Genomic DNA, 27,060 nt, shown 5'->3' with positions numbered 1-27,060 from the left:
CCCGACTTCTGCGGCCAATTCCTCTACTCCGGTTCCCAAAACTTCCCCTACCAGCTCCACCCCTTTGACCGAGGGCTGCCACAGTTGCAACAGCTATAGTCTTAGACAACTTTTCTCTTTCCACCTCTTCTCTATTTCTAAACACCCTCCATGCTTCTTCCAGTAATTTCTCGAGATCCCTTATATCCACTTCCTTCAATTTCTGCAACTTTCTTCTACTATCCGGGGCAGATTGTCCCAAAACCAGAGTGACCAGCTGCCCTATCCCATCATTTGAAGAGGGGTCCATGCTAGTATACTTTCTCATGGCAATTCGGAGCTGATCTAAAAAGTCAGTGGGAGTTTCCCGGGGTCCCTGTTTAATTTTGTATAAAAATGAACAATAAACTGATGTCGGCATAGCATGTTCGATACCAAGTCTGACCCATTCCCTGTACTTCCGGAGCCTTTCAGAGTGCTGGGGAATATTCGGTTTCCAGTGGGGACTGTCCGTAGGAATCTTTTGTTCCACAGCGGTGCCTTGGAGAACCCCACTAGTTATTTGTGCTCGTACCTGTACCCGGGCTGTATTTCAGATCAGCTGTCTCTCAGTTTCTCTCATTTCCCCTAGTAGCATGTCCACATCCTGCCCATCTGGATTTTGGTTCTTCCCGATAAATTCAAATCTTTTTGCCACTTTTAGTGGATCATCCCTGTAGCACTTAGATCCTTCCAGATCTCTATTTCCACTGAAGGAAAGGGGGCTTTTACCAGGGCTGGCCCATCCGGCCCCAACGCTTGTCTCAAAGGGGCAATCATCTTAGGTTTTTCCCCACTAAATTCTCCCATTTTAGTTTGACTACGGGTCCGTCCTCCGACGAACGAGCTTTCCCCTGATTCCGCCTCTTCCCCTGTCTCGGATGGAGGCGGCAACGGGTACAACGGCTGGGCTAAGGGAGGGGGCTGATGAGGGTAGTCCAGCTGCCGTCACACAGAAGAATGTTTCCTCTGCCTTATCCCTAAGCATTAAAGCACAGAGTCTGTCTGCGTCTGTCAGCCAAGGGCTGTGCCTGGCAACACATCAGCAGTGCTTATATTAAATCCAAAGGACACCAACACGTTTTCTGTTTCCAACACGTTGTACAGAATTTGTTGGGTGGGCCAAGCAAACAGTTACCGAGCTTGGATTACAACCCAGAGTCCCAGATTGCATTCTTGTGAATACACAGAAAACCTCCTGTCAAACTCGCCTTGATGTGCTCCTGGTAACGGCGCTTCATTTAGCTGGGGATTTAACCGTTCAGGCTGCAGATGGAATACTCCTTGACAAAAAAGGAGTGTTTCCCTGTCATTGTGTCGCTCTAATCTGCATTTGCATTCATTGAGATTTTTCTGAGTGTTCTTTTTCTTAGAGCAGCTTTCATTGCAATGAAATAGTTTCTGATTATTTCTGCTCTAACCTGCCGTTTCTTAGGCTGAACCAGGACGTCTTCAAGGCAAAAAAATGAATTCTACCAGTTAAACTGTAATTATTCCCTAGTCTTCAAGAGAGACTTTTATTCTCCCTGTCTGATTTCTAGGCTGTAATCTCCCTGGGACAGGTGTTGCCTTGGCATTTGCATCTCTTGAGGTGAGGTTTGTAGGTGGCAGGAAAAGGCAGATTCCTGAGGAAGTTGTGTCAAGTTGTGCGTGCAAACAGCTCTCACCACCTCTGGGCTCTTCAGAAACCATTCCCTCTGTATTGCCAGCAGTCAGACTCTTGAGCCTCACGGTGGAGAAGTGGATGCAGAGCATGGGGGAGACGAGGTCATTTTATCCCATAGGATCTTCTGAGGGCTGGATGTCTTTGGGAGTGGGAGTCAGCAGCTCTGTTTCTGATCCTGTATGTTCTGTTTGTCTTCCGCTGGGTGTGGTTTGTTTGCTCCTGGCTTGCCCCGGTGACCTGAAGTGGACTAGACTGCCAAAGGAATGTAGTCCCCAAATCTCACAGTCCTGATGTGTCTCTTTCTCTGTTGCAGCCCTTTCTCTGTCGATCCCTCCATTGGGACTCTTGGGATCGGTGACGCCATGCAAGTGACAGTGGAGTTCCACCTGCTGAGGACTGGGGATCATTCCAGATCCCTGATAGTTCACTATGACACCGGTAAGTGCTGGGCACGCTCCCTGCGTCCTTCGAAACAGCCCTTTCTGAGCAGAGTGATGTTAAACGTGCTTTGCAAACTACTTCTGAACCCTTTTCTTGCAAAACCTCTGCGTGTTTCATCAGTGCTTAGGAGTGAGCAGATAAGGGGCAAAGGGCGACTCTGTCCTTATTCTGTGTGTCCTGTGTCCCTGGGTGCTGGTCCGTCCCTGGGGGACCCTGGTGTCAGCATGGTGTCCTCCACCCAGCACCCCCCTGTGACAATCATCTACCATCATTCCCCGTTTTCCCTGCCACCTTAATTCCCTCTCCCGTTGTATCTGCCCTGTCCCAGCTTTACGTGAAAGACAAGTGAGAACTGGTCGCTGTTTAGGGGTTGTTAAAGTGCATCCCCTCAAATGGGAATGAGGTTTTAGGAATCCCATTTTGCTGGGAGTTGCTGAGTGGAGGAAGGAGGATCCTTGATTCTCCGTTACGGCGTGCCTATGCGTGTGGGAAGTTTTATTGTTGGACAGCGCTGTGTTTGAGATGTGACACGGGGAAGGCACGTCTCTGTCAGGCTCTCCCCAGTGCCCGCTGTCTCTCTCACACTGTCCCCTATACTGCCTCTCTGTTGTCTTGCCACAGTCCCTTTTCCTGCGTTGCCCTCTGCCCATCTACATCCCACAGGTCACAACATCAGGACTAAAGTAGCCAGGACTCGAGGGCTCTTGGGATTTGGCAGGAAGTGCTTGCAGAGCTGTCTCTCGTCATCCGATGGTTTCGTTGTCCTTTTAACACATGCCTCGGTGCCTGCAGCCAGGAGCGTAAAGGTGGCGGTGTCCGCAGCTCCTTTCCAGGAGAGCAGCAGCAGGGGACGCTTAGCAAAGTGTGCAGGAACAGGCAGTGCATATGCTTTCTTCCTCCTGGGCTCTGGAGTTGGCGTTTTTCTGTGCTGGAGGCTTTATTCTCATCTTTGTTGAATAGCTTCTGATGGTTTTCTCTTCCAAGAATTTATCCGGTTGCTCCCTGGCTTTATAGCTGTTAGCCCCTACAGCCTCCTGTGGGAGTATGTTCCAAAGGAAGGCATATTCCCTGGAAAATTACCACTGTTGTGTAATTTCTGACTGCTGACGTTATTTCAGGCCCTTGGGTTCCTGCTTTATGACAAATCGTGACAAATTGTTTCCTGATTCACATTTCCCAGGCCATTCTTGCTTTTCCAAACCTCTCCCATCTGTCTCTCATATGATTTCTAGGTTGAGGAATCCTATTCCATCTTCGTATGAAAGCTGCTTCGTCCTTTTAATTGTTCTTTCTGCCCTTCTCTATTTAATTTCAAACGCCTTAGATTGTTTTTTGAGATCAGAGCTAGACCCAGTATTTCAACACCTACATGGCCATGGGCTGAGACGATGAGATGATGATGGTTTTGATGGTGTGTCTTTTGTAGTAGTTTGTTGTCTTGATCATCGTAGAGCGTTAGCTCGTGTTTCCATGAACCCGAGTTGTGCACGTCTCCCATTTCTTGGGTCCTGGTTCCTCTGCTTGCCAATGTACGCTGAGGATTCAGTGGAGGGGAAAGGCAGTGCTTATAAAGCATACCTGCCTCTAACTCTTCTGAACTTCAGTTGTGTTTATTTGCTAAGTGGTCCATTATAGAAAGCAGATTGTCCAGTCATTGGAAACACGGCTGGTTTTCTCGCTGTGTAACTCATGTCTGGCCACAAATCCCTACCACTCCAGACGCCCTTAAGAGCAAAGAAATTGAGGGTTATGCAGGCCTGAAGGCTGAACCCTCCATGTGTGGAGATGCATGAATGACAGTAGAGATCTCCTGTTTGAAGGGTGAGTCTTGCTTCATTCCCCAGCCCCCTCCCAGAGTGAATGCGATACTGCTGTGTTGTCTGGCTCAGGGCTTAAGGAGTCCATCCAGCACCCATCCAGCGCTCTCCTTGCTGCATGGCAGCCTTTTAAAGGCAGGTCCATCCACCGGCTGCCTTGCTGTAACCTGTGCAGTGAGGAGAAGGCTCTGCCTTTGCAGGGGGATGCTCTCCAGTGTATGACCAGGTTGCTGCACTTGTCGGGTGGGACTGTCTGTGAGGCTTTAAGCACCACTCCATAGAAGTTCCACTTCTAGAGAGCATGTGTGGTGCTGACTCGTTGCACAACACCTGGGAAACACTCACCTGCAACAGGAAGCGTGGGCTTGGTACTGAAGCTTGAGCTCAGTTGACCCCCAGGAGTTATTGGTTGGGAAGAATGAAGGTTTGAAAGCTGTGGAAGTGAGGGAGCCTTTGGTGGGAGCCTGTTCTGGAAGGTGAAGTGCTGGCAGGTGCTCCAGCAAGACTCGAATCATCAATCAGGTGATGTGCACAGCCAGGGGCGCTCTCCTCTTCAGCTCGGTCTGAGGTGGAAGGCAAAGATGTCCTCGCTCTGGTTGTTGAAGAGCTTGGGAATAGTCAGTGTAGACTTGCACGCTCAGGCCTAGGCAACAGGATCCAGGCTGAAGAAGTGGGCTTGCAGGACTGTAATGGCAGGCTGGTGTGGGCCGTGCCCCACTGGTCTCATTTTGACCTATCTTCACAAACCCACAGCAAGTGAGGGCACTGCTTCTGCACCAGGGAAGTTCTCTTCCGTGTCCCATCCTGCCACGGGCTGTCACTTCCCTTGTTCCTCTGAGCCTCCCTTTTCTGCCCGCGTGCCCCCAGGCATCTTTGCTTGTCAGCAACAAGGGATCAGGAGAGACACAACACTGGTGGTGTGCCCGCAGGAGACCCTGGGCGAGCTGTGGCTGAGGCGTGACTCCTCAGAAGCATCTGAATGGCTTCGATGCAGAATTCCCTGTGAGCTGAGTGGGATGGCAGCCCAAAGGTCACCTGGGCACATCTGAAAAATCTCACTGTAAATACTGTCGTTTGGGGATAAATCTGGACAAACACACCCAGAAATAAGGTGCTTAAGGTGGTGTCCAGGACATCCTCATGCCGTACGCATGCAGCTATCCGGGAGTGATACACGTACCGATCTGTGGAACTGCTGATACAGCTCAAAGCTGTAACGCTTTGTTCTGTTTACCCGTGGTTTGCTCTGTTTCTTGTACTTCCATCAGCAAGTGAGATGAGCAGAGACTTCCCTCTGCTTTGTTGCAGGTGAAGATATTCACACAAGCCTTTATGGAGCGGCTGTGGACGTCGACATCAGACTAGAGAGGAACTCCTTGACAGTTGAGAAGACTTACCTCACGCTGTCAAACTACGGATCTGTGGTCATCCACAATCGGAGTGACATCATAGCCCACTTCCAGTGGAAGGCTTTTGCTACTCAGGAAGAGGAGGAGCATCAGAAGCTGAGGTTTGTCTGAAAGATGAATTTCAGTAAGATACACTGCCCAAGGGTAAACTAACTTATGCCTCAAGGGGTATGGGTGCTTTTGAATGGTTTAGGACAACTAAACCATCCCCAGCATCATGGTTTGTGTTGCTGGGCTTCAGGGTAATGGGGACCCTGCACAGGGGTGTGACCCCAAAAGACCTGGTTCATTAGAAGGTCTGTCCAGGGGTTTGCTCTGTCTCCCTCCTGCAGGACTCTCTGGGATCTAATGGTGGAATTACTGTCTGTGGGCAGAGCTTGAGCTGAGGGTTGCTTATCTCGGTGGCTGGAAGCCCTCCTCATGCCCAGCACTGTAGGTCAGCCATGGAGAAACGTTTCCCGTTGCACTCGCTCCCCGGGGAGCTTGCCAAAGCACGTAATTTTGGTGCTGGTGACAGCACTTGCCCGAGGCTCTGTCTGTGCAGCTGGTAACGTCCCTGACTGTATTTCCTTTCTAATTGTGTTGGGATTTAGCTGGGTGATGATCGCTGTCCTGTGTATACTGCGTTGCCTCCATTTGCTACCTATGGAGCCTTCCACTCATCCCCCCCCGAGCTGTCACTTGTCACTTGCTGGTTCTTCATGGCCAGGGGACTGGAGCGTGAAGAGGGGACAGCGATATGCCAGCTAGGAAGCAAGTGCTTTGTAGCAGTGCTCTTCTCATCTCTTGGTGGTGATCCTTAAACGCTAGAATGATTTCTGCTACAACTGCTGAGGGAGGGTGTGTCAAAGCTCTGCAGAGAAGGCCAAAAAGAGGAACAAGAGAAGGTGGTGCAAGGCTAGATGTAAGGGTTTGGATTCAGAGATGCTGGTCCTGGCTTCTTTATTGGGTGATGCCAGGCAAAGCCCCTTCCCCTCTCAGCACCTCTGTTTTCATGGATATAAACCCATTAATTTCACCAAAGTAGTGCAACGCCTGAATTCATTAGTTTGCTGTCAAGTGCTCTGGGATCCTCTGGTGGAAGGCAGCACAGGGAGCAGAGAGCAGACAGTTTGTTTATCCCTGCAGGTCCAAAAGGGAAGAAAAAGAGCGATGCTAGTAACCTGCAGCTGAAACGCAGCTGCTTCTCCCGTTCCCGGTGAAGCACTGCAGTGAGTGCTCCTTGATCTGCCTCCCGCGAGCAGCTCTATGGCAGGAAAAGCCAGTTCAGGTGGCTGGTGGCTTCTCCACCAGTTGTGGCAGTGGCTTTGAGCCAGGAGGCTCTCCTGAAGGCTGCTGGCTTTCAAAACCCTCTTCTTAACTTCGAAGCGTGGAGTAAAAGTACTTGCCATGGAGGCAACCAAGTGAGAATGTGATCCCTGTGGGACCCCGTGGCTCGGGGTCAGCCCCTGCTGAGCGGCTGCGGTTCCTCCCCGAGGGCTTTGCTGCCCCTGCACTTGGCGACAGTCTCTGCACACGTGGTGCTTATTAAATTGGCCGCTTGGTTTGTCTCTCCCCGGGGCTGCAGGCGGTGTCATGGGCTGCTGAAGCAGGAGGAGGACGAGAAGGATTATTGTCTCCAGGAGAGCACGGTGGACCCCACTCTCCGAGAACACCTTTCCCTTCTCTACCACACCTTCCGGCACCGGAGGGCGAAGGTGCCAGACGACTCCGTGCTTTTCTCCGACGACATCTTCACCATCGAGCCGGCGGTAAGCGATAGCCGAGAACCTCTCTTCCTCCTCCTCCCTCTCTTCCTCCTCCTCCCTGAACGAGGTCATGTGGCAGATCCCCACATCAGCTAGCTTGATGTGCCAAGAGGGACGCTGTCAGGTGTCTGGTGAGGCGGGGAGAGCTTGTTGTGAAAAGCATTTCTGAAGTGTGGCCTCCTGACAGGCTGCAGGAGCCTGCCTAGAGCTGAGCTCTGCTGCAAGGGCTGTAAATTAAGGGCTCTTAACGTCTGTCCTTACAGTGTTCAGGTGTATCCATTATTACATGGAAGGGCTCACCTCCCACGTAGTGTGTGGGGATTAACGAAGGCAATTAGAGCACTGTCCGTTCACATGTTGACCTGAGGAATGAAATGGTCCTCTGTGGAAAGGAGGCCAAATTTAATCACAGAAATACCAGTCCCTTTGTATAACCTGCATGCATACCACGTCCGAATCTCCCTTCCAGTGTCATCTGTGAGCCTGGACACAAGGCTGGCAGGTTTAAACGGACTTTCTGAGTTCTGTTGCACATAAGAACAGAAGAAATTGCTCTTGTGCTTACGCAAGCAAAACCCCATGTCCTTCAATCAACCAGAGCCCTGATTCTGAGTATTTGCGTGGTCTGAGATGAAGAATGCCTGCTGTCTGAGCAGCACAAAATCCCTTCTCACTTGGACTAAACCCTAGAATAATCCCAACCTCTTCTTCCTTTTAAAAGAGGTGAAAGTATTCTTTTTTTTTTCCAGGGAAGGGGATCATGTTCTCTCCTTGGTTACTCCTATAGCCCCTCTAAGGCTGAGAGCCGCCAGTGTCAGCACAACTGTAGTTTCACAACCTTGTAGCCTACAGCAACGTGATGTGACCAAGGGAGCAGCAGTGTCAGAGCAGTAGGAATATTGTAGAGAGCGGGAGCTGATCAGCTGGGCGTTAAGAGCATCCTGCACTGTGTCAGAGCTGGTTTTGGTCCCCGGGCTCCTGCTTCATTCCAGTCGGGCTATGTCTCCACAAGTAGCTTAACGTGCTCTGGAGCTCCTGAAGTGCAGTCAGGTGAGGTCTAGAAGTCTGGCTGCCCACCGTACTGAGTGCTGGTGCTGCCTGTAATGATGTACAGACATAAAGCGTAGCCTGGCCTCAAGTCTTGAGTGGAAACCTTTCCTAAATGGCCATGTTTGTTACACAGACGCTCTGGGACTGAATGTAAGTGAGTTACTGCAGGAGTCTCTCCCCTTCTGTCTTGTCCAGCATTCTGAATCTTTTGATTTCTGTTTATTCCATTATTTATGGAACAATCAGTTTCGCATTCAGAGTTTTGCTCATGTCTCTCTTCCCTCCTGGCACGTGGGTGTCTTTCTGTCAAATGATAGTAAGTATTTTCTCCTCTTTATCCAATGTCGAATCTGAAAACCTGCTGTTCCTGACTTCCACAGCCACCTCTCTGGTGACGGCCCTGTAACTTTTCGCTTGGAGGGACACCCTTCTTGCAGTGCCATGTAAATCTGCTGGAGAGGCCCCCCAGAGCTGGGACCTTGCTGCCTCAGACCTTTTGGCCCAAAGTGGCTGCTCTCTTCTTCCCACCCGTCACTTGTGGTGTCCAGGAGCACCCTACAGAAATCATCAAAGCCTTGTAACAAGCGACTGGAGGAATTAATTGCTTCCAGAGGTGAGGAAGCTGGTGGAGGGATAGTCTTGGAAATGTTTTCTGGGCAGGGTGGCTTTGCAGGGTTTGTGCAGAAGCTTTGCTGTGTGAGTGGACCAGTAGCTGCCAGTATTTTCAAGTGCTGCTGTCTGTAGAAGCTGCAGCAGGTCCCTTTGGCCTGTATAGGGTTAACTTGCTGGTGAAAATAATAACAAAAAGAGGAAGCAGTGATTTTGGAATGACCGTGTGACCATGAACACTTTGAGCAGCGTCCAAGCCTGTGGGAAACAAGCTGTTAGGCAACTCTGACTTTCTGAGTGCCTCTCAAGTCTGATTTCATTTATTTCTGCAAATACACGTGGTATGTCAGCAGAAGCAGCCGTGGTAGAAGCCCAGGTGGCTACCAAGGGGTAAGTCCTTGCTTTTTGCTGCATCCTCCCCAGTACAGCTTAGCTATAAGTGACATTGGGGACATCTGGAAGCTGACTCCTTGGAAATGGAAAGCAGAGGAAAGGGAGGACAAGGATTTGTTACCATTGCAGCGACCTTGACAAGTCATCACTGTGCTGTCCTTGCCTGGTAGTGACTCCTCAGTGTCACGTGTGGGCCGATGGAGGTGGTCTTCAAGATGTCCAGGTTATGAAACTGCTACTGGTGTTGACCCAGAAGTTGGGCCAGGAGGTAGCGGCGTTGTTTGTTCCTCCAGATCTCCCCCTCAGCTGGGGAACCAAGCTGGACCCTGTCCCAATGAGAGGTTCCTGCAGAGCACTTCAGCTTCTGGCAGAAAGCGCCATCTCCAGTGGGAGCTATGGTGTGTCCCACAGCTCGCTGTGGGTGCAGTTACTTACGGAAAGAGGCAGATGTTGGCTTTGGCACTGCCTTTCTCCTAAGTGCCCTGAACAGGATGCACTTTGGGTGTCATCTCAGTACTTCTGTTGCCAGGTCTCTTTGGTTTTTTGTCTGCTTTGAGCAGGAATTTCCTTTCCGTGGATCGCCTTCCCCCTCTGCAAAACAAAGTAGGTGATTTGGCCAACAGTTGGTGGTGCCCAGCTTTTCAAGACCGGCCTTTTCTTACTCAGCCTGGTGGGGGTGTAGGAGATTCTCATTGTTTAGGGGCTGAGGGAGGGGAAGTAGGTTCTGCATCTCTTTAGGATTGAGCTCTTGCACAGAGATCACTTCCGTAGCCGTGAGTCACGGTGTGCCGTCCCCTCCCGTATCACGTTGCTTTCCGCTGCAGCGAAGCCAGGGTACAGCAGCTGGAGCGCTTGTGCTTTGTCATCGTACATCCACCGCCTGTATTTGATGCCACCTGCCAGTTGCAGCCTGTCTGAGGCTGACATTAAGCCAGAAGTGTTGCACCATGGTGTTCCCAGCACTGCAGTTTTATTTCTGTCCTGGTTAGCATCCATGGCAGTTCTCCACGCTCTGACTCAAGTGCCATCCTATAGAGAACACGCCAGGCCAGGCAGACTGCCGGCTTCTGAGGTGTCCCGAGGCTCGTGCGCGTGTAGCAGTAGCCTGCAAGGGTGGGTAATGAAGCATATCCTTTTAACCAGCAGTTCTTTCTTCCCTGTGTGGTAGCAGGAATGTGAGGAACCTCTTCAGCAGCCGATTTTCATTTCCCCGGAGAAATAACTCACAGTATTGTCTAGTTTTGTAGTCTGACATACAGCAGTAATGAAGGGAGAAATGACAAAAGTTTCCCAGAATAGTGATGTCTTTAAAGAATTTGTTGTAGCCAGGGAATAGTAGAAGAAAGCGTAACTGATTATTTCTTCTTGCCCTCCGCCTTTGCAGTCAATCGGCCCGGCTCATAGCTTCACTGACAATACAGGGAAGCTGTCTGTGGATGTGCTGCCAAAAGTTTCTGTCCAAATCCATGGAATCCTGCAGAATGGTGATTTCCTATCAGGAGCTCAAGAGACTTGAGTCTGTTAACTGCTGGTGCAGGTTTTCTTGGGAGTGAGAGTATGAGTGCAAGGCTCCAGTAATAATGCTGCCTGAGGATTGCTCCAGAGAGCTCTGCTGATGCATTGAAAAGGGTGGGTTTTACTGCTTGTCCGCAGGCTTGTTTCCCCTGGTGCCTCAGAGGAGTCTCATCTGACTGTGCCTTGGGATCCAGCAGCTCTGCAGACGTACGGAGACGTGTCCCTTGTCGGGATCTTGGTGCATCACTGAGTGGCTTCTTGGAGCATGGCAAGACATCCTCCCCGGCAAGGGGGGTTTGTGCACTGCAACCTCATCTGTTTAGGCTGTAAAAGAAGAAATGACACCAGCCCAGAGCTCTAGGCTCCCTCCTGTCCTGGTTAATTATAGAGCGTACAGAGAGATCCCAGCAACACTGCAGCAATCCCTGTGGTCTTGGCGGTATTGAGCAAATCATCCCACCAGGGGCTCAGGCACTCCGAATAACGCCTGCAGGGGCTCATTTCCCCTGCCTTGCAGTTTGGAGATGGACGCTTGCAGCGTTCTCCCAGGTCCTTGCTGAAGCTGTCTTGTTTTGGTGCAGTGGAAGTTGACTGTTTTGATGTTTGGTTTGGGTTATCTTGGGCCAGGTTCAAATTCTGGTGTCAGACAAACGCCCTGCAGGCACTGACGCAGCTCTGGTTCCCCTTCTGACAGCAACAGTGATGCTGGAATGGGGGCAGGCCGGGACAACTAGGGCTTTCTGTGTCATGAGCAATGTCTCCTAGCCCACGTGGAGACCAGCAGGCAGCGGGGGCAGATTGCAAAGGCCTGGTGCTGCTCTCCTGCCTTTTGTGCCCACTTGCCCGTAAGCAGAGGGCAGAATGAGTCCTGGCTGGGGTAGCCAGCTCTCGGACAGGGCCTTGCCTTTGTTTGCAAGCTGGTTTCCAAATAGCTTCTGCAAAGATGCAGGCAGGCATGGTTTTCTCTCCAGGAGCTGATCTGAGATGTCCTGCTGGGCACAAGCCCTGGCACCCAGCAGGAGGCAGAGTATCGCTGCTGGCTCTGCCAGGGTCCAGCTACCTGGTGCCTATTAGATGTGTAGGGACTGCTGGGGACAGGGGTTTCATGGGGACAGGGGTTTCATGGGGACAGGTCCCAGGGTGGAGAAGGAAAGGGTGCTGAGGCAGACTTGATTCCCCAAGGTGGTTTTGTGGCAAGAGGAATTGTCCCTTGAGAACAGGCTAAGTGTGGGCATTGCTGTCCCAAATCCCAAAGCAGGCTAATCCAAAGCTGCAAAGACTGGAAGGCATTGCTCTGTGGGGCAGCTCTTGGTGTCAAGCTCAGTGTCTGCAGGGAGCCCAGGGCACGTACAGAGGCTGCTTTCTGGATTATGAGATAGCACATCACCATGCATTCCTGGGGCTAGTACACCGCTGGTGTGGTGTGAGGACTATCAGAGGGTTTTGGGTTACTCCCAGGAGGAGGGGTATCCTTATCACCTGCCTTTGACACAAAACTCAGGTGTCGCGGCTTGGTGGAGAGCCTGGGATGTTCAGCTTCTGCACTGAAGGGGAATGTAGGCTTTGTAGCCTGAGGCAACCTGCAGACGGCCCAAGTTAGCTATATAAACTTTCTGTAAGTGTGAATACTCCCACATCTGTCCTGAACGCTTGGGCATTCAGGCCTCGGAGATTCAGCGCTTACTGCTTCTGTATGTTGGGACCTCCTTGGAGAAACTGGGGCTAACGGTGCTGCCCGGCCACCGAGTTGCTCCTGGAAGGTTGTGGCTGCCCTGAGAGGAGCCCTGGAAGTACCACAGAAGCCTGGATGGACTCTGGTGGGTGAAAGCCTTGCTATGCCTCCGTTCCTGTGTGCTGTGAAACGAGGAAGTAGAATTTACTGAAACACTTTGTCTCCCTGTGCACACTCACGGCTGCAGTCAGAACTGTTGCTGTGCAAGTCGCATTAGGGGCTCAGGCACACAGAGTGTCGGTCTGTCTGGCTGCCAGAGCTCAGTGGGGGAACAGGTGAGTTTGCCATCCTGGTCCTGTCCACCTAAAGCTCAGTTGGTGACGACCAGAGCAGGACAGGGGATGTGGGTGCAGCTTGTAGGGAGACAGAGCTGGCACAAGCATCAAGCACGGGCTGTTTCTGATCTCCCCCTCCTGCCCTGCCTTCTGGCTCTGCACCACCTTCCTAGGTCCTCTGCCCTCTCAACTCCGTCCCTGTCCCTGCCTCTGGGCTCTGTGGTTGTTACCCCTCTGTTTTGGAGCACAGTAAGATCCCAGGGTTGGTTATATTTCTGTCACGGATGTGCTGGCCTTGGTGTTCATCAAATCCCAGTCAGCTAAACCCGCTCGGCTAGCAAAGTACGCTGTGGTTAGCAGAGGCATATTCATCAGGCCAATGGCTCTTTTTAATTTTCTTCCTTTCCTGCTTAGCTTCATTTTTGCTGATGAATTGTATGACACTTGCTTCCATTAATGGAGCTGTATTGCCTCTGTCAGCCTCTGAGGAATAACCAAACTGGCCCAAAGTGTCCCCAGGGCCAATATATCTGATTGCAGCACACAAAATAGACCAGCAAGTACCATCAGCTTGTGATCCAGCAGAAGCCAGCAGCCAAATGGTGCTTTGTCAGATAGTTGACCTGAAAGACTGGTACTGCTGTGTTAGGCTCAAAGAAGTTTTTCTGTCCTCAGTGGAAGGCAGGATGCTCTTAGAGTTTCCCAGGAATGATTTGGCTCTGAGTCCTCATTCTTCTTCCTAGGAACTCTGCTTTAGAGAAGCCAGCGTTGCTCTAAAGGATGGCATGGTCTAAAATCTGACTCTGCTTTTTCAGTTAGAACCTGAAGTCTCGCAAGAAATAACACAGTCCCAGCAAATCAGGTGCTCAGGTGATGGTAGGCATCGTCTGTCTGACAGCCAGCACAAAATCTAAGCTGCCTGCCCCTGGTCATCTGGCTGTGCACAGCCCTCGTAAGCCTGATGGCAGAACTGCAGTCGAATCCCGGCATCAGTTTTCACCCTCAGCCTTGTTGGTCCTCTCCTGTCTCATTCAAATCCCTTCTCCCCAGTTTGCTGTCTACAGAGCAAATGGAGACTTTCCCTTGGAGGGATCTGAGTGGCTCTTCTGAATTTGAGCTCATTCCACTCCAACTTGTTGCTGAACTTCCCTCCCTTTTACTGCACCCCTGTGTTTGGTTTTCAGGCTCAGGACGTGCTCTCCTCCCCTACCTTATGGCCCTCTCTGAGATGAAGACCTCGAGCATCATCACTGCTCTCAGCATGTCATTAATGTCCTTCCTGAGTGTGTCAGCAGCGAGTGTTTGTGCAGCGGGTGGTGCTGGTGAGCCCGGCAAGGCGCTGCTTGCTGGGCAGGAGCTGCAGGAGGGCTGTCTGCAGCTCTCTGGGCAGAGGGCCACAGCAGCTGGGGGATCAGGCAGCAGCGCTGGGCAGCTCAGCCCCTGCAGCACCCTTTGAGGAGGGGCGCAGAACGCTGGTGAGGGGAGCTGTGTGTCCAGCCGCAGCTGCCAGGCTTGAAGCAAAGGCAAGCAGCTGCCTAGTGCCTCCCCCCTCCCCAGGGGTGCTCTGCCCAGGGTGAGACCCCTGAATTCAGTCTGTTAAACACCCAGCGAGCGGCTGGTTGACGAGCACTGCTGAGGTGTTCGACTCTCACTAGCCAAGCCAGGGAAATCCATCATCTGAGTGTTTCTTCTCAGCGACTCGGCTTCGGCAAGCTCCAGGCGTCGTAGCAGGGCTTCTGTTGTTCGGAGCCCCCAAATGCTTTTGTTCCTGTAAATCCAAGATAACTCTCTGGTTGCTTGTGAGCCCGTGCAGCGTCGCTGCGGGATCGAGGGATCCGATCCCTGGCGTGCTGACTGAGGCTTGCAGGGTGATGTCCCCAATTTCCTTCCTCAAGCAAGTGTGTTGTCGCATCGTAAGGCTTCATCTTCATCCAGTTGCTTGCTGGACAGAAACATGAAGTGCGCTTGAGCTGGCAAATGTGTTTGCTCTGGGTTTTGAGAAGAATTCAAGTGACTTTTTTCTCTCAGACTTCTCTTTTCTTGTTATTGGTTGGTTGGTGTTTGAAACAGTTTTGTCTGCTTGTTCTTCCCTCTGTTGTGTTGACTCTGTGCAGGCTGTGCATTAAGGAGTTATTTGCAGCTGCAGCCCAATAACTCCCCATGTCATCGCTCTCTAATTGGGGGGGGGGGCTGTCCTTTGAGCTGTAAGTGCTAAGTCGATGGGAAGTATCACAGTTATTTAATATTGATGCTGCAGGAGTGCTGGAGGCTCCAGTCAGTTCAAGACCCTTCTGGACAAAGCACTGAGGATACCCAGCAGCCAGCAGAATCAAAGCCTCACTTTGTTGATAGAAAAATAACTGTTCTTTTTGTCTTCTTCTAGAAACTAGATTTTTCATTCCATGTAGAATATAGTTACAGTTGTCAGAGGTGGCTGTATGTCAACAAATGCACAAAGAAACATTTGTTATGCTAGAGGTTAAGGGGATGTAAGCGGTGTCTTTGTTTAAACCAGTCCTAAGATGTAAGAAAGAGCCTCTAGAAACCAGAGGTGCCTCTGAAAATGCGTGGCAAGGCTCCCTGGGGCTGAGCACCAGTGTCAGGACTCTTTGGGAGAGAAGCAGAGAGGGAAGACCCCAAGGAAGCAGCAGGCAGTTGCAGACACACTGGCAGCATGGCCCAGATTTAAGGAGAAGAGCTTGTTCGTTGAAAGAGGTGTGGAGCTGTAAGGAAACCCCATCTCTTGTTGTTTGAGCCTGTGTTCAGGGAGACAGGAATGTATCTGACTGTCAGCTCCTTTCCCAGATCACCCATCAGCTGGAAGAGCCTGCGTGCTGGCTGACTGCTCACAGCACGGGGCAGAAGCAGCCATCAGCGGGAAGGAGTCCGTTCTTCATTGATCCCCAGGCGGGAGGGCTTGTTCTGCTGGGTGCTGAGTGCCCCAGCTCACCAGAGTGCGCTATGTACTTAAATACAAGTGTAGGTGGAGGGTATGAGGCAGCAGCTTCGCAACTAAGAATGAAACCATTTGATTTGTTAAATCTCTTCTGATCTGAGTAAAAGTGTTGACGTAGCCATGGTGATCCTGGGGTATAAGGGAAGGTTTGGAGGAGAGAGGTTCCTTTTCCTTAGGCTGGCTGGTACCTCTGAAGAAATCCTGCTTGGTTTGCTGGAGTGTGAGCCAGTTTGGTTGCTTTGTTGTAGCCCTGACTTAACAAAATGCCTCTGCCAGGTGCCAGTAAAGGTAAGGGGCCTAGAAAGTTTTTTGCAGTTGCTTCCAAACTCTCTTTTGTTGATAAGCATTCCTTGCTCTTCATTGATGCTCTAAATAAAGGGCACAGGGCTGTGGTTGAAAACAAGAAATGTAATGTTTGAAGATAAATGGTTTACTGTCTCCTTCTGTTTTAGGAGGGAGAGATCTGGCCAAATTCTTCGGCTGAAGTGAAAGTCATCTTTAAACCCCGAGAAGCCAGAGTCTATCGACAAGTGCTCTACTGCGACATCTCAGGTACAAGTGCTCTACTGCGACATCTCTGTCTCCTGCTGCCCACAGGGAAGGTGAAGCACAAATAGTCTTCCAGCCCCCTCGGTGTAGTGCCAGGAAGGGTCCGTGGTCAGCAGGCCAGGGCTGGCACGTGCCCACTGTCCCTGGGGTTTCCATGTTTCTCCTGTCCGAGGCCCTCAGGATGCCTGGCTACAAGCTTGGATCACTGATCCCAGAACAGTCCAAGCAGTGAAGGGTTAAGTTTCCATGCCATGGGTTTGTCAGCATGTGCTTGGCTGTGAGGGGTCTGTAAAGGCCAAAGAACTACAGAGCAAAACAGCTTGAGTGGACGAGCACCAAGTCCCTGTAGACCATTTCCCTCCAAGAGGAGTCTTTATTCCACGGATGCGTCGTCAGACTGCTGAGGTGGTAGAAGCTGAGTTACAAATGTGCTCCCAGACCCTGGATCACCTCCCGCTACCCAGACACAGCCAGGCCTTGGGTGGCTGAGCCCCGCTGAGCACGGGCCGTCTGCGGAAGGACCACTTCTGGCCAGCACGTGCTTCTCTCTCTGCGTGGGAATTGTCACCTTGTGGCTCCGAGTCGATGGCACGTCTGGGCAGCATGGCACAGGGCTTGCTGCACCCAGCAGGGTGAAAGCTGTCCCTGGAAATCAGAGTCGGAGCAGACTGCTAGACAAGCTTTGTGCTCATCCTGTCTTACAGAAGTGCTGCCAAGGCTTTCTCTGGGAGCAGTTATCATTGACCCGCCTGAGTGACACCATTTTTGCCCTTCCAGAGGGGATGGCTTTGCTGTGCTAGCATGGGGCAGGGAACGCTTGCAGCAGGCTGCGTGGTTCGGGTTACCTTGTCCTTCCTCTCCCTCTCTGCATGGTGCTGCTTAAGGTGTTTTTCACGAGTGGGAAATGGCTGTTGGATTTCTATCCCGGGAACGTTATGGTTTTCCCCATCTAAGAGGAAAAGATGCCAGGCCCGGGGTCCTCCAGCAGCCAGGCTGCTGTTCTGGAGGGTGCTGCTGTCACTAACCCAGCCGCTTTGCTGCTCTCCTTACTGCTCTAAGCTACCGGGTACAAATGTCATGAAACAGCTTTTTATTTACACCGTAACTGTGCAGGGTTTAGTTGGCAAATGCCACCTCCGGTAATGACCCAGGGCCTGGGTTGACAAACTGTCTTCCTGCCCAGCAGCTGCAGTTAGAGCTGGGGGAGGAAAGGATTGATTTAAGAAGCCGCTCCCAAGGGATTCCTCACTCAGTGCTGTGCTCCTGGCTCTGGGATTTTTGCTCTGGCAACGAGGGTGCCCATCACTTCGCTGCAGGGATCTCCAGGGCTTGTGCCAGGAGAGCTTTGTTTTGTTGCAGAGAAATAGGAGAACTACTTGCATGCAAGCCTTGAGCTGGTCTGGGAGTTACAGGAAACAGAGCTGGGCAAATGAGCTGCGTTTAGAAAGCGGAGCCTGCTCTTGAAAGACTCTGATGGGCCCTTGGGAGAGCTTAACTCTTCTGCTGGCTCCATGGAAGAGGACCTCGAGGAGGTGTGTGCCCCTTGCTGGGAGTATTTGGAAGCCTTGCCCCAGGGCAGCACTGTGAACGGTGCAGCTGGATCTCATGCCCCACTGGAAAGGGGTTTTGCTGGCCTCCACTTTTTTTGCAGGTGCCTCCATAAGTTGCTTAGCAGATGCTTCTGGGTGAGGTGATTTTTGGAACTGACCAGCACTGTGCAACTTGCCAAGCTGGCAGATAAGAAGTGGTTTGAAATTAGCTCTTGGCAAATAGTTAAGCTCAAAATGAACTCCTTAGTTATTCATGCAAATAAAGCCGTGGCTCTTGATTGCTGGAAGGGAGCACACGGTGGGGGCTCAGAGACCTCAAATTCTTTCTTTTTTTAGGATTTTCTGCATATGAAAATATATTGGGTTACCTCTGATTTCTTCCAAAACCCCTATCTAAGCCACTCTTGTGGGGAGAAGCAAAATCCCAGATGATGATCGCTCCTTAACCTTGTGATGTCCTGCGTCATGTACAGCTGTGGATCTCTGCTTATTGACTTGGTCAGATGGGAATCATGTTCAAAACCAGTCACAAAATACAGGGACGTTCTGAGAACGAGAAACTGAGCGTCAGAAAATAGCAGAAGTTAAGGAGTTTGGCAACCAAGTCCTGTGCTGTTGGGCCACCTACATGCCTATGTATTTGAAAGCAAGGCGGCGATGCCAAACTGTACACCCTGCGTGATGTACCAAGGTGTTATTCCTGCTGAGATCCAGAATCTTCCTCCGCAGTACCTGGTGCAGTTTTGGGACTGAGGATGAGGAGGCTGTAGCCCTCCACACCCTTGGTCTGTGTGCTGTGAGACATGTTGTGGTGGGAGCATCACAGGGCCACAGCCCAGCCGTACCCAGGCCTTGGGTGAAGGCTGGATGCTCCGGAAAGCCCCAGCTCCTAGCAAAGAGGGGGACATAGTCTCTTATTTTCCCTCTCAGCTCTCCTGAATGCTGCCCATAGTTCAGTCTGCTCCTCCTCCTTTGGACAAGCCCTCTCTGAGGTTCACCTGGAAGGAGGAAGAGCAAAACTTTTGGGATTTCCTGACGTTTCAAGTTCAACGTAGGGGTAGAAGAAAGGATGGTTTCCATGGACCTTCAGGAGAGGATGGGGACCACCTGCAGAAGGGGAAGAACTGCCATTGATTTTTCCGATCACAGTGGCTGTGGGACATGTCTCAGCATGATCGTGGACGAAAGCGTGTCACTTGGAAATCTTTGCCATTTCTTAAGAGCTTTGATGGTTTAGACATAGTTGTTAATGGAAAGTAAGGCACACATGGTGCAAGATGAAGCAATCTTTTGCCAGTGAGCACCCAGTACTGCCTCTCTTACGGTGTCTGGGAGACGGAAATACACAGCCCTCCAGATGAGCTGTGAGCTCTCATCTCTGCTGTCAGCTGGGCTTTGGCTGGACCCACTTGAATGTTGAATTCAACAAGACCTCCCTAGCTCTTCTTTTCTGGCTTTGGACGTTATCCAACATCCTCATCCCATGGCTGCAAGTCAGCAATCATTGAAAAGGTTGTTCCAGGAGAGTGTGGGGTTGTTTTTTTTTCCAAGTTGTGATTTAGTCAGTGTGGTGTCACACCTGGGCTGCTCTTTGCAGTAAGTCATTGTGGACATTCTTGAATAACTCTATAGAGAAGATTTTTTGAAAGCAACCTTCAATCCCTAATCTGTAATAAATGGTCAGCATCACACAAAAGGAGCTTGAAGGAAAGAGGAGTATTTTTGCACAAAAGCTACAGTGAAGGTTGTATACAACTTCTGGGGCTCTCTTCTCCTCCTTGTGCTACTCACTTTCCATGCAGAGGAGAACGGGACGGCAGGGAGACCCAAGCTGTATTTTGAGCTAGGATTTGGGCCTTTTGGGCTGCTCCGGTGGTTCAGACCAGCCTTCAGATGGAAAGATCTTGCACTACGTCATCTTGGCAGACTTCTGGAAGAAAATTAGCATCCTGGGAGTTTAGCTGGAAGCCTTGTGGTCTCAGTTACCTTTGCCACAAAGGGATGTGTGTATTAACAGTACATTTATGGCTTCTCTGATCTCAGTAGTTTTCCATGACTGCTCAGGGTGCTCCAGGTAAGGTGTCTTCACAAAGCTGAGCTCTTGGTATCATGGTGGGAAGAGGTGAGTGCTTCACCTTCCTGGAGATCATAGAGCCCTGTGCTGTTTAGGCGCTGCTGCAGGAGGTGAGCCCTGGAGCACCCAGGTGTGGAGCTGTATGTTGGGCCCAGGCGGTGGCTGAGCTGTTCTGCCTGCTCTAGGCAGCGCTTGGATGCGTGTGTCACCGTTAGCAGGAGCTTTGCGTTGCTGGGGCTCGTCCTTCTCGGCTCCTGTGCTGTCATCTTTGACTGGCTCAGAACAGATGGCGTGTTTTTACCTTCAGCTCTGTTTGGTGAGCTTTGCGCCTTCACTGACTGGATTTCAAACCTCATCTAAGCCCATGGGAAGAAATTCAGGGGTCATGTTTTAAACTCAGCATTGCCTTTTTGGGGTGCAACCTGATGGCTAAATTAAAAACTAGCTGAAGGGATCGGTTAGAAACTAGAAACCAGCCCCAAGGAATATCTCCTGAGAGAAGGGTCCCTTATCTTCTCCTGCAACATGTAGAGCTGGAGTCAGGGACTGGCATTGAGGCAGCCTGGAAAACCCGGGATAACAGAGGGAATTCTTGTACTGAAATAAAACTCTCTCCTCAGGCCGTGAGACAAGGCTGCCCCTGAGTGTCAAAGGGGAAGGCATTGGGCCCCGTCTGCGCTTCAACTTTGACCAGCTGGACATCGGGGAGGTTTTTGTTGGATCAGCCCAGAGCTACGAGGTGAGCAGCAGGGGTTTGCAGGGATTGGGCTGCGTCCCGATGGCTCCCGGGGCAGCAGTGAGCCTCGGGGACCTGTGGGATTTCTGGCAACTCGGGCAGCTGTGAGCAGGGAATATTTGACGTAATAGTCAAATTGGGGGGGGTTTCACGGAATCTGGATACTTTTGATGGGGTCTGAAAGGTGTATATGCTGTTTGTGAAGCCCCAGTCCCTGCTTTTTGGCAACCTCCCTTTGAAATCAGCTGGGAGGCTTCATGCAAAAAAAAAACCCACCCACTTGAAAGACCCTTGACCCATGAAAGCAGCCGTGGGTCAAAAAGGTGAGTGTTCAGAGGCTTTTGGTTCAGCCCTAGAGGCACTGCACCTTTGTACTCTGGCTGTTAAAAAGCAGCTGGAACAAATTTACTGTGTTTGAACTCAAGTCTGTTGCAAATGCTTTTCAGTGAAGTGCCTCCTCCTGATTCCTGGGAGTCGGAGGAAAGCCATCAGCCTCCTGGCTCAGAGCTGTCCCTTGCCAACCGGTCTCTCACCGCACTTCAGACTTGGTGCATCTCTGGCTCTAAAAAGAGCAAAGCATTTCTGGAAATGAAGCAAAGGAACTTTTTACATGTTTGCCTCCCTAGCAACGGTGTGAAGTTTTCTGCCAAAAAAAAAAAAAAAAAATAGAGCACCCGAAAGAGGTAGAAAACGCGGCGATACATCAGGCCAGACGCTTTCAAAAGCTTGACCGAGGCAGGGAAGGACACATTAAGGTGTTTTCTTACCAAAATATTGTGCACTCTATGCATTTGTAATGCTGATACTTCATTGAGTCTCTCTCGATCAATTTATTATTTTCATTACTTGAGAAAAAGTGACTAAGTAATGATACCGTTAGTGCTGTCCTAAGCAGCGAGGCTGGAGGTAAACCTCAGCTCAGCATAGGATCCCTAAGTGCCGTTTGTAACTAAGGTGTAGAACACGTGAGAGGAGAGAGTAGTTTTCGAGTTACCATTGCGGAGTTCGAGTGATGTGAAATCCAAAGCGGAGAGACAAGTCTGTGGAAGTGGCAGGATTTCACCCTGCAAAACTTTGCAGCCTACCCAAAGCAGAGCTACTTGTTTGAGGTAGTGGATCTCTCAAGAGTTCAACAAAATATGTCTTGGGTCCGAATTTGCCTTTTCTTCTAAATAATGGTGAATTTGTAAATGATTGCTGTGAATGTTTAGGAAAGAGACATTCTTTAGAGTAGGCGGAGCTGCCATGCACCTCACTCTCATCCTTTCTTGACGTGTCTGGTTGAGCAAAGACTAAGGAACTATCACATTAAAGAAAAAATAAAAGAAACTCAAATTATATACCATAGCAGAGTTGGGGGGTGCTTCTGAAGTTCTAGTGCTGTCCTGAGGTGTCTTCTACATGCCATCAACTTGTCGGCTGCAATGGAAGCTGAACATGTTCTGCCCTTGGCAGGATCAGACTCGTCTGGAGCAGGAGCAGTTGTGTGGTGATTCCCTGGTAATGCTGCAACCGCCCACCCTTGCTCTTAGGGACGGGTCTGAATGAACCTGGTGATGCTGAGCAGGTCCTCTGCACTGCAGCTGCGAGGGGACTGCTCTGCGTCAGCGGAACGACCCCAGGGTGACTGTTTCTGTGAAGTCATCACCGCTTTGCGTGAAAAAACCCCAAAGCAGAACTTGGCCTGCTCTGCTGTATTTTCTTTGCCTTCTGCCGAGCAGCAGCACGCGGCATCCTCTGCCTTTTACAGATGATCGTTGTTTAACCAGAAGACAAGTCAGTAAGAAAGGCAGGTTCCTTACGTGTGCCCACTTTGTCTTCTGGCTGCTGCAGGCGATCCTGTTTAACAAAGGACTCATCGACGCTTCCTTCAGCTTGGTCCCTCCAGCTACAGCTTCGGGCTCCTGCTTCACCTTCCTGCCCCGGGAGGGCACCGTTTTGCCAGACGGGCTCCAGGTCATCCAGATCTCCTTCAGCTCCACCATCCTGGGGCAGTTCACGGAAGAATTCAGGTTCAGTGTGGATGGAAGCCCTGAGCCTGTGACCTTGACTATCAGGTGAGGAGGGTTATGGGAGCTCGGTGGGCACCTCTGCAGCTATCTCTGGGTAACCATCTCCCTCATACCTCATTTTCTGATGGAGCAGAGAAGAACGATGTTGTCTGAGTCTTGGCTCTGACCCTAGCGTCCCCACACCAAGAGCCAAGACTGTTTAACCATGACTCAGTTTGAACCTTGCAAGTGCAACAGCAAATGCAGTGTAAATGTGAGAGGAAATCATAGCCTGGTCTGGGTTGGAAGGGACCTTTAGCAGTCGTCTAGTCCAACCCCCCTGCAGCAGGCAGGGACATCTTTAGCTGCATCAGGTTGCTCAGAGCCCCGTCCAGCCTGACCTTGGATGTCTCCAGGGATGGGGCTTCTGCCCCCTCTCTGGGCAGCCTGTGCCAGTGTTTCACCACCCTCAGTATAAAAAATGTCTTCCTTACAACCAGTCTAAATCTCCCTCTTTCAGTTTAAAACTGTTGTCCCTTGTCCTGTCACTGCAGACAGTGCTAAAAAGTCTGTGCCCATCTTTCTTATAAGCCCCCTTGAAGTACCATTAGGCCGCAATAAGGTCATCTCAGAGCCTTCTCTCCTCCAGGCTGAACAACCCCAACTCTCTCAGCCTGGCCTCATAGGAGAGGTGTTCCAGCCCTCTGATCATTTTTGTGGCCTCCTCTGGACTCGCTCCAACAGTCCATGTCTCTCCTGTGCTGAGGACTCCAGAGCTGGACGCAGCACTGTAGGTGGGGGCTCACCAGCGTGAGGTAGAGGGGAGAATCACCTTCCTCGACCCGCTGGCCAGCTATGACCGTGCTTCCTGTGCTCGCAAGACCCAGTTTGACTTTCAAAGTCTTGGGTTCCTCTGGGAAGCAGCTTTGCCTTCACGGTTGAGCCAGGGTGGCTCTGACTTTCCAGGACATTGTTTGCACAGAATTTGGCAGCAGCAGGTTCCTTTTGTGACCCTTTGATATCTCTGTGTGAGGACCCCGGGGCTTTAAGTGACCACCCACGCTGGAAAAAAGTTTGAGTGGAGGCTATAGAGGAAAGGCTGCCCAGCCTGGGTACCCAGGAGCTGGGGTGACTCCTTCCTACGGGTAGCTCGTTCCCCCTTGGGCCACGGCAGACAGTGTGATGGCTTTGGGCAGTAGATGGTCCAGGATGTCCCACCTGAACACACAGCAAGGCCAACGCGGCTTTGGAGATGGGCCAGCCTGGGTGATTCTGCAGCCAGAAGCAGGGGTTTTAAAATCCTCTGTTAATAATCCCTACACAATGGGTAGCGGCAGCCTCAACATCATCTCTTCTGCTGATGTGTTGGGACAAGCTGTCCTCCTGGCTCTTGTGCAGCGAGTGCTACGGTACCTCCTTTCTGCAGCCAGAAGAGTGCTGATGCAGGAGATGGGGAGCTCTGCAGCAAGTACTGTCACAAGGACTTGGGCACCATCCCAGGGGCTGGTGCCATTGCAAAAGAGAATCTTCACTGAGCAAAGGGGAGAGGGGAAAAAAACCCAAAGACCTGATGACAGGAGAGGTAGAGCTCACTTCTCGGGACCACAGCAGCATGCGAACTTGTCCCAGCTGGTCTTCCTCATGGGCTGGTGGGATATCGTGGTGTAGGCAGGAAAGCTGGTGCTGGGTGCTCCTGGGCTGCTGCTGTTGGGAGGCACCAGATCAAGGTAGTAAAGAAATGAAAGGAATCTGCAGTTGATTTTACCAATAAAGTAAGGGGAATGAATAAAAAGGAACAAAAAGGTTATTACTTTGCAAGAGAAGAGGGGTGAGTAGGTCTGTTGGCCTCAGTAGAGAAACGGTTATGTTGGCTTTGTGTCTGGAGGGGAAGTGCTGCTTTTTTTGGAAATGGAGAGGGAACATTTCACAATCAAATAATTGATTCTCCTCTGTCCCTCCTGCAGATCGGTTATGGGATGTTACTGCATAAGCAGCTCTCTCCTTGAGCAAGGCAGGTTTCACTTGTAAAGCCGTGCTTATCGTGGGTAGAACCCAGTATTGCTAGGACAGTGCCCACTGCCTCTGCCCCGCCATGGCCTTGCTCCTGGGGAAGGAAAGAGCTTGTCAGTGGGGCAGCTGTCTTTTGGCTTCCCCACAACCCAATGAAGTGGTCCTTTTTTCCCTGCTGATGCCCTGGCTCCCAGTGCCCAGCATCTCCTCCCCTTCTCTGCGGCCACTCTCTGCCCTGTTCTGCCAGCACCACCCCGGGCTCAGGGCAGACCTTACCTCTCGGTGAACAAGGATTCTCCAGCCCCCCAACTCAAGCTGTTTGTTTTCAAATGCCGTTGAGATGTCCACCCACCAGGTCAAGCTGAGCCTCCCCCTTCAGGAGCTTTTGTGCACTGGATTTAGTTCTCCACGGAGAAAAACTCCCAGTTCTTTTGAACGGAGGCGAGCTGGCTGGTGGGACACTGGGCTGCAAAGGAAGGAACGGGGATGAGAGTTCACGTGGTTCCTCTCCCACCTTGTGTTGTCCTTCCTGCTCTGCAAGGACCTTGATCTCCCTTCACAAATGCATTATTTAATGCTACTGTAAAAGACCACTGTTGCCAAACCCACTGTCTTTCCCCCCCTTTTCTTGCGAGCTGTTCTGTTACCAGCTGTGGTGCACAGAGCTCTGGGCTGGCTCCTTGCCTGAGCCTCTGGGCAGCCATTCAGGTCTAACTGACTTGAGCACAGGTACGGAGCGCTCAGCAGAAATGGCAGTCATTTCCCCACTTGGCTGGCAAGGCTCATCCTTGGCAGTTGCCCAGTGTGATCCCCAGTTGTGGTTGGTGTGGAGGTAGTTTTCCATCGTTTCCTGGCAAGCGCTGTGAGGGAAACCATGTCTGCTCCCTTTGCTCTGCCCAAATTCAGCTGTTGGGGCTTGGGAGGTGAAGTCTGATCAGGTGATGTCCTTGGAGAGGGAACTTGAGCAGCAGCAGGGATTTGCTACCTGATATTCTCAGGAACGGATTCAGCTCCACAAATCGAGAATTAGCGTGGGATTGAAAGTCCTGAAAGTCAGTTTTGGAGTGCTTTTGGACTATGCAATCAGAAGATGCCCAACCTGTAGGTGATTAGTCTTGACTTGGAAACCAGCCTGACAAGGTCCTGAATGCTTGTTTCTTTGGTGCTTAGAAAGAGATGCTGGAAATGGGACACCACAGATGACCGCAGGTCCCTCCTGCGGGACACTGGGCTCTGTTCATGTGCAGAACAGAGCCAGTGGCAGGCCTGTGGATAAAAGGAGAAGGCACAGTCCACTGTGCTCCTTGATTTTTAGCTAAGAGGCAGAGATGACATTGATTAGCATCAACCATGAAATAAATTAATGAACGTTATACAGCTTCGGGTGCTGATTTCAGTGGATGTTAGTGGGTTTTGGAGTTTGGAGCCTGCCTGCTGAATTTAAGGACAGGTGAGACAGTGTAGTGCGTTCAGGACGCCCACGTTCAGTGGTTTAAGACATGTTGTGCTTGGATGTGTCAGCTGGTGCATTGGTGACAAGCTGATACTTTCCTCCAAGATTCAGGTCTTCGCTGTGTAGAACTGTTGCTGCTCTTGTCAATAGATGTTTGGGGCTCCCTTGGATTCATGCCTCAAAATCCTGCATGCATAATGGTTGTGTGGCTCAAGATCTTCTAAGTGTTCATGTACTCCGTGGAAACACCAGTTGCAGCTGAGGAATAGCCAAGCAGGGAACCTGTGGCTGGGAAGGCTGGTTACAATGAGTCCACTTTTGTGTCCATTTCATTCTAGGTGGGGAAACTGAGGCACAGAGCCATCCCTTGTTCAGGGTCCTTCATTGGGCCAGCAGCAACTTGGGGGCATACCCTGCCTGACACGGTGCCCTAAGCCCCACCAGCAGCTCTCAGCTGCTGACCGCTTTGGCTGCCTCCTGTGCACACGGAGGCTGTGCTGAGCACGAGGGTGACGGGCTGATGTGAAACCCTCTGTGGTTCTGAGACCCGCTGTTCTCTGTGGGAGCTGTAACGAAGGCCGAGCACTTTGCGATTCTCTTTAACCAAGCGAGTGCCTCCTCTGCCTGTCTTTGTCCTCACAGGGGCTGTGTCGTCGGACCGATTTTCCATTTCAACGTGCCTTCCCTCCACTTCGGTGACGTCTCCTTTGGTGAGTGTGCCCTGGGCTTGGACCACAGGTTGAGAGGTCTCTGCATGACCAAACTGGAGCACTTTAACACTTGAGCATCTGTCACTTGTGTCCCTCCATAGCAGCCTTCAGGGGTTTAAAACCAGGGCTGCTGCTTGCTTAGGCGGTATTTTGCCATCATGAGATCAAATAGGACCAAAGGAATAGGAAGTCGGTATTTTCTGCTGTCCCTCAGAGTTTGTTCAGCCCCAACCCCCCAGTCCTTGGCAGCAGAATGACTGTGAAGGTCCTCGTCCCCAAAGGGAGTTCAAACTGCATACTGGCCTGTGGCTGCTCTGGGTAAATGTTCCTGTTGCAAGGCAAGGACACCATTGACCCA

At 51.1% G+C, this 27,060-nt stretch overlaps 1 protein-coding gene across 1 annotated transcript in view; it reads left to right on the top strand.

The window, feature by feature from the left end:
- The window catches only part of LOC147413513 (axonemal central pair apparatus protein HYDIN-like), a 69,187-nt gene that overhangs the window by 14,882 nt on the left and 27,245 nt on the right, over positions 1–27,060 (top strand). The window contains exons 6-12 of the mRNA XM_086478739.1: positions 1,998–2,122; positions 5,251–5,452; positions 7,027–7,102; positions 16,082–16,181; positions 20,423–20,541; positions 22,372–22,595; positions 26,635–26,702. Coding sequence (XP_086334865.1) covers positions 1,998–2,122; positions 5,251–5,452; positions 7,027–7,102; positions 16,082–16,181; positions 20,423–20,541; positions 22,372–22,595; positions 26,635–26,702 — 914 coding nt within the window. The remainder of the gene's footprint in view (positions 1–1,997; positions 2,123–5,250; positions 5,453–7,026; positions 7,103–16,081; positions 16,182–20,422; positions 20,542–22,371; positions 22,596–26,634; positions 26,703–27,060) is intronic.

Source organism: Leptosomus discolor, chromosome 27 (genome assembly GCF_034619465.1).
Source record: "Leptosomus discolor isolate bLepDis1 chromosome 27, bLepDis1.hap2, whole genome shotgun sequence".
In the NCBI taxonomy this organism is placed as follows: domain Eukaryota; kingdom Metazoa; phylum Chordata; class Aves; order Leptosomiformes; family Leptosomidae; genus Leptosomus; species Leptosomus discolor.
This window is presented reverse-complemented; position numbering and strand designations above follow the sequence as displayed.